This window comes from Nothoprocta perdicaria, unplaced genomic scaffold, assembly GCF_003342845.1.
Source record: "Nothoprocta perdicaria isolate Ctin4 unplaced genomic scaffold, notPer1 scaffold_388, whole genome shotgun sequence".
NCBI classification, from domain to species: domain Eukaryota; kingdom Metazoa; phylum Chordata; class Aves; order Tinamiformes; family Tinamidae; genus Nothoprocta; species Nothoprocta perdicaria.
The window spans coordinates 415,434-434,414 of NW_020455630.1; the positions used below are offsets into that span (position 1 = coordinate 415,434).

The following is an 18,981-nucleotide window of genomic DNA, read 5'->3' on the forward strand; positions in this document are numbered from 1 at the left end:
AACAGAATCCATAGTGAAATGCAAATACAGCACTTGAACTTCAATTACTTCATTCCAAGAAGGAAGTTAATATTACAGTCTTGTCTTAGGTTTGTGTGAGAAACTTCTGCAGTTGATGTAAATATCTGTATCTCTGAGCGATGACTCTTCTCTCCTTCTTTCAGTGTGCTCTGTACCATGAAAATTGGATCTTCCATAACTGTTATGAGGCTAGAAGAACATTAAAAAAAAGAATGTTAAGGGACCTCAGCAGAAAGTTAACTGAGAAAGGCAGAGTTCAGTCAAAGTTCAGCAGAAGAAAGGCTTGTATCAATCATGAGCCATCCTAGGTGTGGAACTAAATAAAGCACAAGGATCTTTGCAGGGCTCTATATTTCTGTTGCCCKCAGTGTAACAGCACTCTAGATTCCCTTAAGTAAGGGAAGCTGGAGACTGAGTTTTGTATGTAGATAGTACAATGCACAGATCTCTCTTGTATTTCAGGAGGAAATGAAATAAGCTTTGAGGCTTGAAAGAGAGGAAATAGGATTCTGCTATGGATCTAGAATGTTTGCCCAAAAGCTGCAACTTTGGAAGAAGAGAAGCATGACAAATTCTCCTTATACACTAATTTATTACTAGGAAATATTCAAGTATCAATCAAAGTCTTTTTCTACCTAGGTGTGTTGTACCATTTTCAAGCCATGAAAGAAACATATTCAAGGCTACCCCACATCAGGGCAGAAGTGGCCTGCCTTCTGCCCACAACTTCAAATATTAAAATGGTCAACTATGCTGATATTAAAACATTAATTATTCCAAAGGCATTGACCACCCTAAGAAGTAGTAATATCTTTAGGACAATTTAATGTGATGGTAACTTGGTTAACTGGCACAGGAAGAACGATGGTTTCTGCAGCAAGTGGCTAGTCCCTGTCCCCACAGGACTGCCCCTGGTTGCCCCACAGACTGCTCTGTTCATATGCAAATAGTGACTGAATGGGCAGCATGAGAGAAAAAGTAAAATGGCCAAAAGATGTGTAGATCCTAATTCTCAAGTCTGCTTTCTAGTTCTGTTTGTTTGAGGATTTTTTTGTTTGTTTGTTCTATTTTTGTGTGGTTTCTTCTGTAGATTTCAGCAGAATATATACCCATTCACAGTACACACATGCATGTATGTATATTGTTTTGTAAATCAGGAGGCTGATGTAAGGGCAAAACCCTGCAGATCTATCCAGGGTCACACCAAAATGCCAGTAGAGAGAAGATAAGTGAAAAGCTAAAGAGTCTCACATCGGGTTGTGAGAGTGAGGCCATTTCCCTGGGCATGAAAATCTGATTCAGCATATGAAGAGAGGAGGCAGAAGCAGTAGCAAAGTTGTTTTCTGTCTTTCCACTTTTAAACTCAAAGCCTCTGTAAGGGCTATTAACAACAAAAAAAAATGCTACTTGGGAAAATAAAAGATATTACCAATACACAACTATTTAAAGAGTTGGCAAGCTAAAAGAGCTATCTTCTCAATATTAGGCAATGCAGTTGGGCCTCTAAATATACTCGTAAAATATTAAAGACTGTTAACCAGAAAAAAATCACGAATATCCACACTTTAAAATATTTGATTGTTCATGTCAATAGAGTTAAGATTAARCAAGAAGACTCAAGACATATCAGACACAGAAGAGAAAGTTGTTAGGAAATATATATAATGCCAAGTGCAAGTAAATGTCWGCTGATCTTACTCGAGTCTGAGAAGAGTACAAAGCTTTCGCCAAGGCCTGCATGATCCTTTTCCTCTTCCTTCTGGGGACACACAATCAGAAACATCATGGAAAGAACAGCAAAGATGCATGATAACATAGYCCAAATAAGAGATAGTGCTGGTGAAGCTTATTTTGCTACAGAAACACGTATGTACAATAAAAATCTAAGTAGCTTTTCCTCTGACTTGCAAACTGTAACATGTGTGAGATTAGTACTGTTTCATAAAGCCCTGGACCAGATAAAAAGACCTTCCTATTCCAGCAGATCAAATAATATATATCTAACAAAGTCCATCAGCTTTTTGGATTTTGATATGAAAAATATTTTTTTTTATACTATTTCTTTTCATWGGCTTATGGATCAGTCAACTGTTGAATATTCAGCAAAGAATACAGCATACTTAGGTAATGGTTTAAATGATTAGCTCAGGTCTGTCCAGGACCAAATTTGGAAYACAGAATCAGAAGGACAAAAAGTGCTGGAACATCTATGCCTGTGTTATTCCTAACAAATCATCCTTGGCACCAAGTCTCAGCTAATAGCACTGTAAGTATTTAGCAGACTAAAGAGATTAGAGTAAGATGATTTTTTTAAACATGAAAAAAAAAAGTGAAAGTCAAAATTGTTTAATAGGTCAAGAAGTTTTTTTCATATTTAAAATTTTGTCAAGAAAATCTAGATTTTCACATCCACCTCTTTTTAATTGTATCTAAAAAGAATATTAGATTATAATACCCTCGTACTTTTATGTTTACTCAATACACAAAGCAAATTGATTTGTTACTCACTTTTTGCGATAAGCTGTGATGATGCGGAAGATCAGTAGGAAAACTAGCAGTAAAAAAGCAGCAGAAATTCCTCCTGCTGTGTATATAGTAAACCACTGATGATCCAAGGTTGCTAAAATATGATTGTAATAAATATTATCAGCATTCTGGAAAAACAGYATGAAACTTTCTATGACATATCAAGTCAAAAATCAACAGTTATGCAAGCACACAACTGCCATGCCATCATCTGTTCAATATTTAGACTTCTCAACCATTTCCTCATTTCTAAAATGTCTTTGTTATGCTGAACAACAAATTGTCTTTGTTTTGCTGAACTAGCTCTTTTGGGAGTTGTCATTGGGATAACTGAATGTGAGTGAGCACAGCAAAGCTGTGTGAGACAATAATGTGTTGTATGTTCCTTTCCCATCTTCCTTCCTCCTCTGTGAGGAAAGTAGAACAACATACACAAGTGACTTGATACATGGATAGTAAAAGTACTCAGACAAGCTATGTGCAAGTTATTGGTACTGTAAAAATTCTCCCATAAGAGAAACCAATCGTGCACTACCTCTATAAGCAACAAGACATTTTTCAGAGTATCAAGAAGAGCATCTCAGTCCAAGAGGTTTTTTTCCAGTCAATGCTACACAGTTCTGTCATTTTTTTTCTGCTCAAATTAAAAGAGAAATCTKTTCATTTTTTAACAAAAATATTTTCACAAAAACTTCTCCTAGTATGATAAAAAAAAAAAAAAACTGTATGACATATGGTTTGATGATATGTGAGGAGACCCACCTGGTTTGTTCTAGTCCAACAAAAGTGTTTTCTTTGGGAATCACAACAGAGGCAGGGAAGAATAAATTATCTCTGAAGGTCTGAGATGTGCTTAAAAAGCTTAGGCTAAGGGCAACGTGTCCTGAATAGCTGTATGAGTCAGGCAAAGTAGAGAGGTAGAAACAGGCAAGGTGACTTCAAGGCAAATCCTGTGATCACTGCTACCATCAGTCRATATATTATCATAGGACTCAAGATTGTGAAGTGTCTATGTCATATTATTCTGATTTCTCAGGAGAAAAACATCTGCCCCAAATCACCCAGCAAGTCCACAACACAAGTCCTCAGCACAGTTATTAAGAATTTAGATCACTCACTATGAATATTTTTTTCTACTTCTACTCACAACTTTGAACTTTGTTAGTGGCATTAAAGAGAATACATGTGTTAAACCACAAAACTTCATGCTAACCTTCTGCAACCCACCACAGTACCCTGCTTCCTGTTTCTCTGTTGCACCTCCATGTTAGCTCTCTGCAGACTTAAGACTGAGAGGACAAAAGGCAAGCAGGCTTAACATAAGTAGTAGGACAATAAAAAATGTCTTATATAGGCCATATATGGCTAGCAACATGCCTGCACATTTTAGCTGGATATAACATGTAACCAGTGTATAAATGAGACAAACATTAGGTGTGAGCCTAAGCTCATGTCCAGCTACATGCCGAAGAAGTATTTCTTGCACATTCTTCAGTTCCTTTACATGTAGCAGTAGGACAAAACAAAACAAAAAAAAAAATACAAAGAAATGGAGTTGCTCAGATATGGAAAAAGCAGTAATGAAAATGGTGACCTCACTATAAAGAAGTCATGGATATGCCTCTTGTATTATTACAAGAGCTGTATGTAGGTTAGTCCTTCAGTGCAGATGAAGTAGTGGATGTTTCCAAGAGTTTATGTTCTGCAAAGACAAGAAAGTTACACGTCTAATACATAGTAAAATGAAAACTGTCACAGTGGTAACAGTAATCCCAGTTGGCCAGCTGCTGAGCCATCATCAGATGGCTTTTCTATGCTGAATATCATGACCAAGAAAAAAAAAGGATTTGAAAGAGGATAAAAAGGGTTCACAGCTCTATATCTGCCTATCGTAAATACATTTGAGACTTGCTAACTCTCACTTCTCTAGTATTAATGTGCTCATTGGAAAGGATAACAGAAATCCTGATTATAGTAAAAAATACTGTTTGAGCTACGCTCTAAGGGTCTTGATGAAGCTTGTCACATGCCTAGCTGGACTGGCACATAGGGCACATGGCACATAGGGCACTGGCACATCCTAAATACATGTTGCTGAAACAGTTTCACCTGCAAGGGAATGGCAGATATCCATCATGAATACCTTCTCGCTCGGAGAAAGATGCTTTATTGGTTAAGAAACCCAAAAGACACTTACACATAAACTTACATTTATGTGAGGGAAAAAGGAACTTCACTTCATTCCTACTCTGATTCTCCTCATCCACTACTGTTTTGGGAAATCTGTATCTGTAAATCTCTACCAATAAGCTAATCTATAAATACTATCTCTCTCTCATATTTTCTATTTTCTATAGCATAGAAAACTTCTTCCAGTTTAGAAGAACTGTATGATAACCCTGAAGAAAACCCCAACATTTCTTCTCACCTGCCATGTGTTTTCTATTGCTGGATTTGTCCTATTCTGTTCTGTTATCTCAGCTATAGTTTGATTCCTGTTCTCTAAAACTGAGTAAAAAGTCTTGGAGCAGAAAGGTTCCGCTGTAACTAAAAATAGTATTGGAGGCAATGCAACGGTGCTGTGAAACCTAACCGGCCCCTCATCACCTATTTTAGATGAGAAGTTGCTGTTACCTGTGATTCAAATCATTTTGGAACCAAAATGAAAAAAAAAAAAAAAAAAAAAGATAGTGTCCATGTTCCTGTGCTTTAGAAATGACTTCCTCTAACAGCAGGTAGCCAATGTCCACAGAAAGCTCAAATAAAACTTTTATGTTTTAAAGTTGTTTTCATGCAGAACAGATCCAAAAAGATGTTTAAATGTAATAATTCAAAGCATATTATTCATTTAAGAGATCCATRGTAACTCAATAAGCTAGGTATGCAAAAGAAGCATGAATGAAAAAGAAAAAAAGGTACAGACAAGAAATTTCTGTGCATCAAGTCCCACTAGCACCCATCTAAATTCAGTTTAGCACTCACCCAAATTCAGTTTACCAGCCTCATGTATAAATTGCTAATGCTCTCCATAAGGAGGATCCCACTCAGTGTAGCCCTGGCCAAATAGCACAGACCCGCTGCTGAGGCTGGCTCTCACAAGCCTAAGACCCTGGAGCCACCACAGGGCCATTGAAATAGTTGAAGTGGCACTTTAAACATACATCTATAAGACAGGATCAGGACAGGAAAAGAGATTTCCTTAGGCTAGGATAATTTTCTTTCTTCCCCTGTCAGTGCACAGGTATGCTTGCACTTCAAGCTGCGGAACAAGACACACTGAGCTCCTGCGATAGCCCGATTCACTGATAGCTGTCACGGCTGTGAAAGCCTGTCACAATCAGAGTGACGGCTGAAGCCTCTGATCTTTTAACACTGAAGTAGCTTTGCTCACTGCTTCACTTGAAGATGTCCTCGGCTGGCTACTGAGAATGTGCTGGGAAAATGCATCTTTGCCTGGTTCTGATGGCTGGAAAGCAGAGACTTGGTCTGTGTGGCACCCATTTGCACCCTTCAGATAATGAAGTATCTGTGGACACAGTASTAACACACAGCCTTCACAGCTATGAAGTATGCTTTGTAGTGTCACTGTGGGACCCTCAGCATGAACGTGCAAGTCAGGGTCAGAAAGTGCTTTAGACTTCAGGACCATGGAGGTCATCTAGTCCAATTCCTGCTCAAAGCAGAACAGCAAGGTACTCATGGCTGCATCCAGCTGAGTTTGGAATATCTCTGAGGTTTCTTCAGACAACCAATGGCAGTATTTGACCCTCTCATGTATTTCATTTCCTTTTGTTTTGTTCTGTTACATGTAGTTAGAATTTCCTATATTGCAGTTTCTGTCCATTGCCTCTTATCACATCACTATGCACTTCCAAAAGTAGTCACCTCTGTAACCTCTGGTGAGGTAGCTGAAGAGAGCAACAAGATCTCCCCTTAGCCTTTTCTTCTCAAGGAGTGTAAGCATGGAAGAAACCCTTGGTCTTGGCTTTGGTCTCTGACTTGGAAGGACTGAAAAAGGCTGAGAGAACCAAATCTGTAATTAATGTAATGTGACTGCATGTGCTGATTTTTCTCTGGTACAAACAATCATCAAGCCTGTGTTTCCCGACCAGGCAATGATGTAGTCCAGAATCTAAAAGTAACATTTATGTACCCTGAAAAATCAGGGAACTAGGGCTGGTATAAAACAGCGTACAGAGCCTCTTGAATTTATACGCATACCTAAGGTTGCCACAAGCATAAAATTTTATTCTTGGTAATATGAGTGCATCCTAGAAAATACAGAAAAGAAGTACCATTTAATATTTTGAAGGGAAACTGTTAAAACTACATCTCACCATGATCCAACTGGATACAACTCTAATAATATTCAAGGCTCACTTTTTTGTTCAGGAATCACAAAACTCATATATGCTCCCTTCTTCAAAAACATTATTTGTTGATAAATTTGTTGAAAATTTGTTGATAAAATCTAAAGGATTTAATTTTATGACTACTAAGAACACATAATACAGGTAGAGGTTGACATTTTCAAACTCGGATGTGTAAGTAAGTCAGAAGATCAGCTGTTCAATTAGAACAAATCAGTAATGTAATTCTGGCCCCTAAAACTGTTTAAACACAATCATTGCTTCAGTTTTTCAGATCTACTGCGAACACACAGCAGTGCACAACTTTCTATCGTTGGACAGATGAGTGGACGGGGAGGTGGATTAGGAATTTCCTCGATGGCAGGGAGCAGAGAGTGGTTGTCAATGGTGCGGAGTCCAGCTGGAGGCCTGTACTTAGTGGTGTCCCCCAGGGGTCAGTTCTYGGTCCRGTTCTGTTCAACTTATTCATTAACGACCTGGATGAAGGGCTGGAGTGCTCCCTCAGCAAGTTTGCCGACGATACCAAACTGGGAGGAGTAGCTGATAGCCCTGAGGGCTGTGCTGCCATCCAGAGGGACCTGGACAGACTGGAGGACTGGGCGGTGAGAAACCTCATGAGGTTCAACAAGGGCAAGTGCTGGGTCCTGCACCTGGGGAGGAATAACCCTGGACACCAGTACAGATTAGGGGTGGACCTGCTGGAGAGCAGTCCCGCAGAGAGGGACCTGGGTGTCATGGTGGATGACAAGTTGACCATGAGGCAGCAGTGTGCCCTGGTGGCCAAGAAGGCCAACGGGATCCTGGGATGCATTAAGAAGAGCGTCTCCAGCAGGTGGAGGGAAGTGATCATCCCCCTCTACTCAGCCCTGGTGAGGCCACATCTGGAGTACTGYGTCCAGTTCTGGGCTCCCCAGTACAAGAGGGATGTGGAACTGCTGGAGAGAGTCCAGTGCAGGGCAACGAGGATGATCAGGGGCCTGGAACATCTGCCATATGAACAAAGGCTGAGGGAGCTGGTTCTGTTCAGCCTGGAGAAGAGGAGGCTGAGGGGGGACCTGATCAGCGTGTATAAATACCGCAAGGGAGGGAGGGGGGCGGCCTCTTTTCAGTGGTGGACAGTGATAGGACTAGAGGAAATGGCTTCAAACTGAAGCATCGGAAGTTCCACAGGAACTTAAGGAAGCATTTCTTCACTGTGAGGGTGACAAAGCACTGGAACAGGTTGCCCAGAGAGGTTGTGGAGTCTCCTTCTCTGGCGACCTTTAAAACCGGTTTGGATGCAGCCCTGTGCCACGTGCTGTAGGTGACCCTGCGTGAGCAGGGGGATTGGACTAAATGACCTCTGAGGTCCCTTCCAACCTTAAGCATTCTATGATTCTATGAAAATTCTCTATTTTCCTTTATCTGAAATAGCTTCCAATCTCACTGTCTGCTAAAGAAAAATGAAGAAGAAACTTTACTAATCTTTCTAAAGGTGGCTGGTTTTTTTCAGAATGAAATGAAAACTTAATATTCCATCTTTTTAATTTTTTGATTGTTTCATATGACTTCTGTCCTTCTTTTACCTATATCCACCAAAACAGTAGATGGATTATTTAAAGCTTCCTTCTTTCCTTTAAAAATATGGTAAAAGCCTAAGTCTAATCAAAGTGAAAAGAATTACAAGTTCAGATGTGGGATCTGGTGACACAATCAATCTCCATATGAACAGAGCTTTCAAAAGCAGAAATATAGTGACAAGCACATCAAAACTTAATCTGAAGTCTCCTGAATGTGCTATATGAATATATAATATTCTTCTGTAGATGTTGTTCCACAAAAGATACACTACCTTACGTATACATCACTGTATGCTTTCTAAGATTTGGGGTCAAAGAAAGATGTGCAAAACACCCATTTTAGCAGGAAATTTCTCTTACTGAATGGCGAAAGTCACAGTATTTAGTAGGATAGAATGGACAAGCTTAATGGCATTGAACAAGTATCATGGTTTTGCTTTCACAAATCATGGAAAACACTGAATATAGCTTGATAACTTTTACTGGCACAAATGCAAGAATAACAAATGCTGTCCAAATACTTGAATATCTATTTTCCTACATGTCCTTTTTTTTTTTTTTTTTAATAGAAATTCCATGATGTTTCTGCTTGCAGAAATATGTTCCCAAGACAAGATGGACATCTCTTCATTCTATTGTCATATCTCTCAGAATCAGTGCTTTTGAAACTATTTAGAATTGTGCAAATAATCCCTAAATCCTATTTCCTGATTTCTACCTCCTTGCCGCAAGATTTCTCCTCTTCAAAAATTCTTGGCATCTTCTAAGCAGGAGCATCTCAAAAATTACTCTTTCCTTTCATCTTTCTCCACAAAACAGACTGTTTTCCTATTTTTATTTAAACTACAGCTGGTCTCCCAGTTTCTACACTGATTTTCCACAAAACATTTTTGAAATTGGGAAAGGAAGGGATGACTTGCAATATCCATGTAGAAGAAAGGTTGCCTTGCACCAGCAGAAGAAAGATATTGGAAGAGTTTGGTAGTGTGTCTTCATTCTAAGTTAAGCTAGACAAAATAAAGTGACTGAACCGACTGAGAAAAAAAAAAAAGCATATCAAGTTTCTGTCACTACGTGGTTCACTCTAGGCACAGATGTCAAATAAGACAGAATAAGGCCCTCTGAGCTTGTAAGAGACTTCACTGGCTGTCCCTCAGAGTGATGCACAAGCTGACACATGACCTGTCGTTCTTTTCCTTTTAGTGTTGCTACTTATTTCTCTGGAATTATTAGTCATGTGTTATGAAATAGTTCCAAAGATTAAACACAAATGATTGGAAATACTTGTCTATGCAAACTCTTGGAATTGCAAAAGTCAACTTACAGTAGTTTGTCATACTGCAGTGTGAGTGTTTAAGGGGGAAACAGCAGATATTTTCTGAATCACACTGTACTTAAGCTTTTTCAGTTCTTTCATACATTATTTTTTCCTCCAATAAACACCCATAACTGTATATTGGCATTACTGGAATATCAGTGACTCACACTCACATACTTCAAGACCTATAGCAGCATGGAAACTCTCTTCTGTCCACTTCTGAATAACCCTATCACAGATTAAACATATTCTCAAGTTTTATGTACCCCTACAATAGAAAAGTAATGTCTGGGGAAGTAGAACAACCTTATCTTCCAAAGGTATTTTATAAAGTATAACCCCAAATTAGTCTTATTTTCTTCATTCATAATGGAAAACAGAAAAATATGTGAGAGTCAGCCCAAAGTCTGTGTATGTTTATATATGCCTGGATACCTCTGCTCCCATTATAATCAAGATTAGACAATGGTCACAGCAAGAGCTGGAGGGACCCTAGAGCTCATCCTAAATTCCTTAGGTGGATTTTACAAAATTTAACATTTAACATTTTCAAGTAAAAGTGTGCTCTTTGCTTTTATGAAACGTAAGTTCATCTCCTGTGAAGAGCTTAACTGGTTAACAAATAAACAAAAATGTTAATTTTGCTATCCTTCACATGCTGCAAATTTGAATATGCCATTTGCCACTTGAATGCTACTCTGTATAGTAAAAGTGTGATACCTCAAAGAGTCCTATCTGTGAAACCATTTATCACTTTGCTTCTTTACTTACCAGTCACTATAAAACTCATTGCAAAGGTTTTATTTCTTCCAGTAACTACGCAGCGGTACATTGCAAAGTCAGAAGCTGTAACATTTTGAAGGACCATCATGGTGCTTGTCTTGGAAGTGCAGTCCACCAGTGCACGCTCTTCAAAATCTGAACCAAAGCTCTTCTGCCCTAATGAGTTGCAAAGGACAATGAAATCCATCTGATCTACTTTAATCCTTTCCCACATTACTTGCTGCACTGGACCTCCAATATTATAAGGGCAAGTAAAAGTGACATTTTCTTCTGGTTTGGTAAGTACATGATTGTTTTGTCTCTCAGGTACTTCAAAAACATCTGTTGAAAAACACACACATAACAATAAAATAAAATAAAATAAAATAAAATAAAATAAAATAAAATAAAATAAAATAAAATAAAATAAAAGACAAAGGAAAAATACTTATAGTCAATTGAAGTAGTCAAGTGAAGTTCAATATGAACATTTCCTGAATAGTAAAAATTAATTAACTTAGCTAATAGCAGAAAGCTATCCAATTTGAAATACTGAAAAATAGCATTTATACATATATAGACTAAATTTCCATGCACATCTAAACAAATCAGTAATCTATGGAGATATCAGGTGCTGTAGCATTGCAATAAGGATATTTTTGCAGATTTCAAATACATCAATACGTTATTAAAAGTTTCAGTAAATATTCAACCACAAAAATTATAGGACCATTCTAATTAAACTTGTGGTAGTCTTGTCTTTTCAAAATTACGATTTCATGCTAATTAAAAAAAAAAAAAAAAAAGAACTTGACAAGACCTCTGGACATTCCAGTTTATGAACAACAATTATCCCATTCACAGACATCATCATTGAAAGATATAAAAAAAATCTTAACCACTTATATGCTCTACCTGGCAATATTCTGGTTCTGGTATGCAAGGAGACTTTCAGATAAATTCAGTTGCTCAGGAAATCTTAGGCATATTATATTTTAAATCATTTTGATTGAATATTCTCTGCTCAGAGATATTGTTTTTAGTAATAGAATTCATTTTTTACTGATTAAAAATTACAGAAACTTATTAGTGTTTCTGATATTCAGGGCACTCATCAGACATTATGTTTTTAAAGGCAACTTTGTAATGCATATATATCCTAAGTAAGGACTAATACTGTCAACTTCAGTGTTGAAAAAAAAAAATGATCAAACTGCTTTGACTGCAATATAAAATGACTGATTTTCCAAGCTGTTCAAGGAGTTTTTCTCATTAGAAGCCTTTATGTCAAAAGATGTCACCAGTGAATATTTCTTATATGTTTTCCTTTATATACAGCAGCAACTGGAAGCACAGACAGAAAAATAAAATGGGCAGAGAAAAATGGCAGTTGTTAAATGCATCAAAATTTGTCTAGTAGGTTTTAAAATGAAGATGTAAAGAGCAATTCATGGAATGGCCTGGACCCAGTAGCACTCTGTCTGAAACAGATTATGCTGTAAGACTACRTTAAATTTAAATACTGCTTGGTATAATATTTTTATCAAAGACCTAGGGGAGATAAAGCTGGTAAACTTTATTGCTTTGAATGCTGGTAATAGTAGGGTGACCAAATCAGAAGTATTGGAGAAATGTCCAATACAGGGTGACCCAATCCGCTCTTAAGATAGATTTAAACTATACCTATCTGTACTATACTGTTTATTTATAATATATTACTATTATGCTATATGTATGCTATTATATACCTACTATACTATACCCTATAAAAGAGTAATGGTATTTTCTGTGGACAAGTACATTACCCTAAATCTCAGAATAAGTAACTCCATTCATGTTGGATAGAACAGCAACTTTACTATGGAAACCAGAGAACCTGAAAAAACAATGCATGCTCTCAGTAAAAAAATGAAAAGTAAGAATGAAAAAGGCCAACTGTAATTCTTGAATAGTTTATCAATGGAACACAGCATGGAAAAATGYATTCCCACTGCCTCTAGAGACCAGAAGTATGATTAAAATTTTAAATGATGAAAGACAAAAGGAACCATGTCTAATTAGTTTACCTAAAAAAACTAATGAGTAACTTGATTGCATGTAGATTACAATCAAGGAGAAAGAAAGTTAATGATAGACAAGGACAGAAGAGACTGTAAATTCAGACTAAACAGAAGGTACAATATAGTTAAGGTAATTAGCTCTTTGGACAACTTGCCAAAGATGGTTAATTTTCTATGGCTGAAGACAGTCAAGGCTGGCTAATCATGTCAGAGATCATGCTGGTTCCAGCAAAAATTTACTCAGTGAAGTCTAACTATTACTCAAATCAGATTAAATGACTACTATCATGGGACTCTACRTTTGCAAGAAATGCTCCTTGAAGCACAGATCCCAAAGTCCAATCCTTCAAAAGTCACTAGAGTAGAATAAAGTCATATTTTTTTCATGCAGAGAGCATTCAAATGGCCAGGGCTAATTAAAAAGGGGTTTGGAAGACAAATCTCTCTCACGCATCATATTCCTACATTTTAGATCCTTTCCTCCAGCTCTACTTTCCAGACCATCAACTTTCAGTAACTGCCTATTTTACAATGAACCACACATCCTTTCCTGACTCTTCAGTAAAATCTCTTCTTCTTCACTTTGCCTTCACTGTCCCCTTCTGCTATGAGCAAGCTCTGCTGCTGCCTGCACTTTGGACTCTCCATGTGTCCCCTCTGCTCCTGGGTTCTTCATTTCCTACCAAAGCCACCCTGAGTGGGTGGCCTTGACAGGACACTAGGCATTTCTCCTATTTAAACTTGCTCATTATAGAAATTTCTGTGTATGGCAATGTTACCACCCTCCTTACAGAGCATGCTCCCCAGGCCAAAGAGCCTCAAACAAGCCCAGAGGAAAAAGCAGCCTTCTCCCTTGCTGTCCTGCTGTACATTTGCTAGGAAAATATATGTTAGGCAGATAGTGAACTGTGACCAAAGAGATAAAAGTCATTCTACCATAACTATGAAAATCCCTTCTATCTGACAATTTATTAGTTAAGCCCTTGTGATAGATTTGTCTAACAAGTTTGTCAAGCAAATTTGTCCAGCTTCTCAGTAATAGGTCTCACTTTTTTTTGTTTTGCATATATTTTGTATGTGACAGTAGTAAGTAACTTTCAGCCATTTACGCTCTTAATATAAGAGTTTAATCAATCTCATTCTTAAAATATGGTGCTGTACATAAAATATATGATTATATAAGGCACAGGTAGTGGAGAATCAGGCCTACATAGTTGTAATTAAATTTTCCATGTGCACTTAAATGTTTCAGACTTTTGTTTTAAGTATTTGTCCTTTTTATTTTGGCACCAGTATCGGCTTAATTCTTTCATCCTCCTTCTCCTTTGTTAACCACTTTCTTTCTTTAGCACCTTTCTGAACACAATTTCTTTGCTTTTAGCATGTTATGCATGGGATGAATACCTCCCACTCTGAGAAGTGCTTCTGTAGAAAAAAGGTACACCCACACATCTACACCCCCACAACCACACGCAAAAAGCACACTGTACCAAGCTCATGTGACTATTTAAAAAATGGTAAAAAAACTGTAACACTGCATCTGATAAAAATAGACATCCCCTTCCCTTTGCTCATTCCAACAACTGTAGCAGTGCCTGCACTGCCAATGTAATCATCCACCTGGGTAAAAAGTAGTAGCAGGTGAAGTAGGTGCATTTGTCTCCGCGTACCAAAAAGGTGTTCTGTGATGGACACTCCTACCAAGTCTCTTCTGGCATAGTGCAGTCTCGTCATACCTTGCAATTACTCATGTTTCCTTTTGGTTTAGAACCATTAGAAACATAAAGAGGGGAAAAAATCTTATAATCTTATAAGAAGTGAGAAATGAAGATGAAAAGTAGGCTCGAAATTTAATGATGATGAACTTTCTGCAGGTCTTTTTAACACCATGAAAATCAACTTTCAGTTGAGAAAATACTTCCAAGGGATGAACCACTTCATTCTTCCTGAATAAGTGACGTATGGGGTGATATTTAAGCCCCAATATGTTTTCCCACTGTATTAATATATAATATTTTTGTTATTTTAGGGATAAAACAAAGACATAAGGATGCACAGTTATTAAATATGTTGGATAATTAATGGCTAATAAAGATTTTTATTTCCAAAAAGATTTTAACATCATTTTGACAATCAGACATAGTAGCACAATAGTAGTACAATGCTTGAAAAGAATGTATTTTTCTAACAATGAGTATTTGGATTGTAAAGGAAAAAAAAATAAAGCATTCATACTTCTATGGTTCTCAAAATATTCCTTTAACAATAGGCTATATTATAACAAAATTGTGAATCTTGTGAATCTATTGTTAATCTATTGTGAATCTATTATTAATTCTTCATGAGGTTCACTTCGTATGTATTTTCAACCCATCCTCCAATTCTAGTTTGTTTATGAACATTCTATCACTATTGCTATCTTATCCTGTCTTTAAAGCTGAATGCTAATTACTCGGGGTGCAAGGAAGAAAGAGAATACAGTTTTAAAAACAGAAAAAAAAATGTCATCCTCTATTGTGACACAAACATTCATGAATTTCTAGCAAGAAAAAAAAATGCAGTTTTTTTTCTTTGTTTTGTTTGCTTGTTTGTGGATGAAACCATTCAACAAGAGCATATAAAGTGGCATTCTGGAATTCAACCCCAGGAGTCTAGAAAGTGTGAGAGGTCAGGATCCCAAATTTTCATCCTCCACAGGAGTCATCATCTCAGGATGAAAGGAATTTACCAGCAGTAGAAATCCAATAAAGAGACAGATGTGACACAGACTGTTGTGCCCAGCCTTCACTTTATTGTTAATGATCCACATTTTTCCCAGAGGATGAAGAAAAGTGTTATTACTGTGAAACTATATGTCACAGCACTTGTGTGCATGTTTGTGTGTGATTGTGCCTGCCTGCTCACACCATCCACCAGCCTCCTCAGGGATCAGATTCAGATAGGACAGGGGAAATGTTAAGCCACACAGGACAGAAGAGGCAGGAGAGAAGGGATAGGAAAGGGTGAGAAAAGTCAAACTGATCTCTAAACACAAATATATGAACAAATGTTTCTCAGGAGGGAATGCCAAGCATCCCAAAGCAGTGGACAGCAGGCTTTCCCATTCCATCCGGTCTCGGTGCCATCAGGCAACACAAGAATGGTAAGACAGCATGCTCTGTGGGGAATTTCTGCCCCACATCTCAGAATCTATTTATTCTAATTTTTTTCTTTTAAGGACTGAAAATGTATTGGAAAATACAGAAAGATACCATTTGTTTCATAATGTACTTTAGTAACAGCCCCTGAGGGCTGTGCTGTCATCCAGAGGGACCTGGACAGACTGGAGGACYGGGCGGTGAGAAACCTCATGAGGTTCAACAGGGGCAAGTGCAGGGTCCTGCACTTGGGGAGGAATAACCCTGGACACCAGTACAGATTAGGCGTGGACCTGCTGGAGAGCAGCCCTGCAGAGAGGGACCTGGTTATCATGGTGGACGACAAGTTGACCATGAGGCAGCAGTGTGCCCTGGTGGCCAAGAAGGCCAACGGGATCCTGGGGTGCATTAAGAAAAGCGTCTCCAGCAGGTCGAGGGAAGTGATCATCCCCCTCTACAGCCCTGGTGAGGCCACATCTGGAGTACTGCGTCCAGTTCTGGGCTCCCCAGTACAAGAGGGATGTGGAGCTGCTGGAGAGAGTCCAGCGCAGGGCTACCAGGATGATCAGGGRCCTGGAACATCTACCATATGARCAAAGGCTGAGAGAGCTGGGTCTGTTCAGCCTGGAGAAGAGGAGGCTRAGGGGGGACCTGATCAGCRTGTATAAATACCGCAAGGGAGGCAGTGAGGAGGAGGGGGGCGGCCTCTTTTCAGTGGTGGGCAGGGATAGGACTAGAGGAAATGGCTTCAAACTGAAGCATYGGAAGTTCCACAGGAACTTAAGGAAGCATTTCTTCACTGTGAGGGTGACAAAGCACTGGAACAGGCTGCCCAGAGAGGTTGTGGAGTCTCCTTCTTTGGAGATCTTTAAAASCCGCTTGGATGCAGCCCTGTGCCACGTGCTCTAGGTGACCCTGCGTGAGCAGGGGGGTTGGACTCGATGACCTCTGAGGTCCCTTCCAACCTTCAGCATTCTATGATTCTATGATTCTATGAACAGCTAATAAAATAAATCAGTATATTCTCACTATCTTTTACTGAATGTTTCCTTCCCATTTTTATGTCCTTATTAAATTCKCAATTATATCACCTGACAGGCAAGCTGAAAGTGAGGTTCATCATTAGAAATATCAATAGTAGAAGTAGGATCTGCAGAGGGAAGAATTTTGGAACTTAAAATATAAACAACTTGTAGTGATTTTGTTCAGAATATTTGGAAATTTAACTATCTGAATCCGTTGTCCTTTTACCCTCTGCTTACCTCTGGAATGAGTCTGGAATGAGTATGGAATGAATCTGCTAGTACTTATTCCATAACCCATGTATACATATTGTTCAATTTGTGCAAGATAAATTAATGACATTTTCTTAATTTAAAATATTTTAAAGCTATTACTTTGTGCTTTTCATTGTCTCTAGAAATTGCATACTGTAGTATGGACTTCCAAATTCCATTATCTCAGAATTTCATCCATTAYATTATGCTTGCAGAAACAACTAACAAGGTTATAAAATTCTTGGATCTAACCATTATATGCCTCAGAGGTATTGGTTGATACTAGAGATAATATCATGTTTTAGTTAAGCTATATTTCACCATGGATGCTGTAATGACACTAAATTAGAAAATGTTGGCTGAAGAAATTAAGTATTTTGGCTTATATRGTCAGGGAAATACCTGGGAAAAGAATATCCAACTGAAATTAAAGATTTGGTATTGCTGACAGTTACTACTGAAGTTACTCCACTCTCCAGTTGAGTACTATTATTCATTAGGTAAGTGGAACAATTATTACAGAATCACAGAATGATTGATTTGGAATACATCTCTGGATGTCATCTTGTTCAAGCCCCCTGTGCATAGCAGGTCAGCTAGAATAGGATGCCCAAACTATGTTCAGTTAACAGCTTGTCTATCATGATTTTATGGGAGGCAATGCCATGGCAGTTCTAACATCAACTGTTCTCTCTCGTTGCTCACCAAACCAGTCCTCTTATCATAGAAGTCTACTAAGTACTTAAGCACAATTTGCCTTTCATAAATCCATGCTGACTAGTCCTGCTCACCTTCTCGTATTTAAAGTGCTTGGAAGTGGCTTCCAGGAGGTTTTGCTCCATCATATCTAAGGATCAATATGATACTGACCAACCTGTAGATCTTCCACATCTCCCAGATCTTCTTTCTCACCTTTCTTGCAGACAGGAGTGACATTTGTTTTCTTCCCCAAGAAGTTCTCAAGTTCTCCCCTCCCCAGTAACTATGATCTTTCAAAGATATTTAAGAGTGGCCTCACAACAACGATGGGCAGCTCTTTCAGCACCTATGGGTGCATCCCATCAGGTATGTCTGTTCAATTTATTTAAATGTTCCCTAATCTGATCTTCTTTTACCAGAGGACATCTTCCTTGCTCCAGACTTCCCTACCAGTCTCAGGAAACTGTAATTCCTGAAAGCAAACCTTACCAATAAAGACCAAGAAGAATGAGTCATAGACTATCTTGGCCTTTTAGATACCTTATGTCACCAGGTTTCCTGCCCCATAAATCAGTGGAAGGGATATCTTCCCTTATCTTCTTTTTGCAAACAAAGGAGAAGCCTTTTTTGATATCGTTCACACTCTTCACCATATGGGCTTATCAACTCCAGATGGGCTTTGGCCTTCCTAACTACATTCCACATCCTCTGACATTGTGTCTATGTTTCTACTGGATCAACCAACCCCATTTTTTCTTATGCTTCCTTTTTATGTTTGAGTTTAGTCAAGAYCTCTTTGTCCATTCATGCAAGGTAYCAGCCACATTTACTTGATTTCTCAGTCACTGGAACAGACCAGAGGATGTGATCCATGTGATCCAAATCAACTACTCTATCTTATACCTCTCCCATACAGGACAGTATCTCATAAGATTCTTCCAGACATGTCCCTGAACAGTCCAAAGACTCTCTGTTGAAGCCCAGGGTTGTGATCCTGCTATTTGACTTGTTCCCTCCTCTGAGGATCCTCTACTCCACTGCATAATGTCAGAAAGTTGCAGAAATCTGGATTCTTTGTGCTTTGCCATGCTTTCCTTCCACAGATATCAGGGTCATTAAAGTCCTCCAGGAGAATCAAGACTTTAAAATATGAATTGCCTTACAGTTGTGTGGAGAAGGCTTCACTATTTCTTCCTAATCAGATAGCCAGTACCAGGCTCCCAGCATCATCCACATTGGGTGATTGGGTGAC

At 38.4% G+C, this 18,981-nt stretch overlaps 1 protein-coding gene across 1 annotated transcript in view; it reads right to left on the minus strand.

Moving 5' to 3' along the window:
• Nucleotides 1–18,981, minus strand: part of CD226 (CD226 molecule) — a gene marked incomplete at its 5' end in the record, with an annotated part of 28,433 nt that continues 9,452 nt past the window's right edge. The window contains 4 exons of the mRNA XM_026044839.1: nt 1–210; nt 1,720–1,780; nt 2,530–2,641; nt 10,566–10,898. Of these exons, the coding sequence (XP_025900624.1) occupies nt 73–210; nt 1,720–1,780; nt 2,530–2,641; nt 10,566–10,898 (644 nt within the window). The remainder of the gene's footprint in view (nt 211–1,719; nt 1,781–2,529; nt 2,642–10,565; nt 10,899–18,981) is intronic.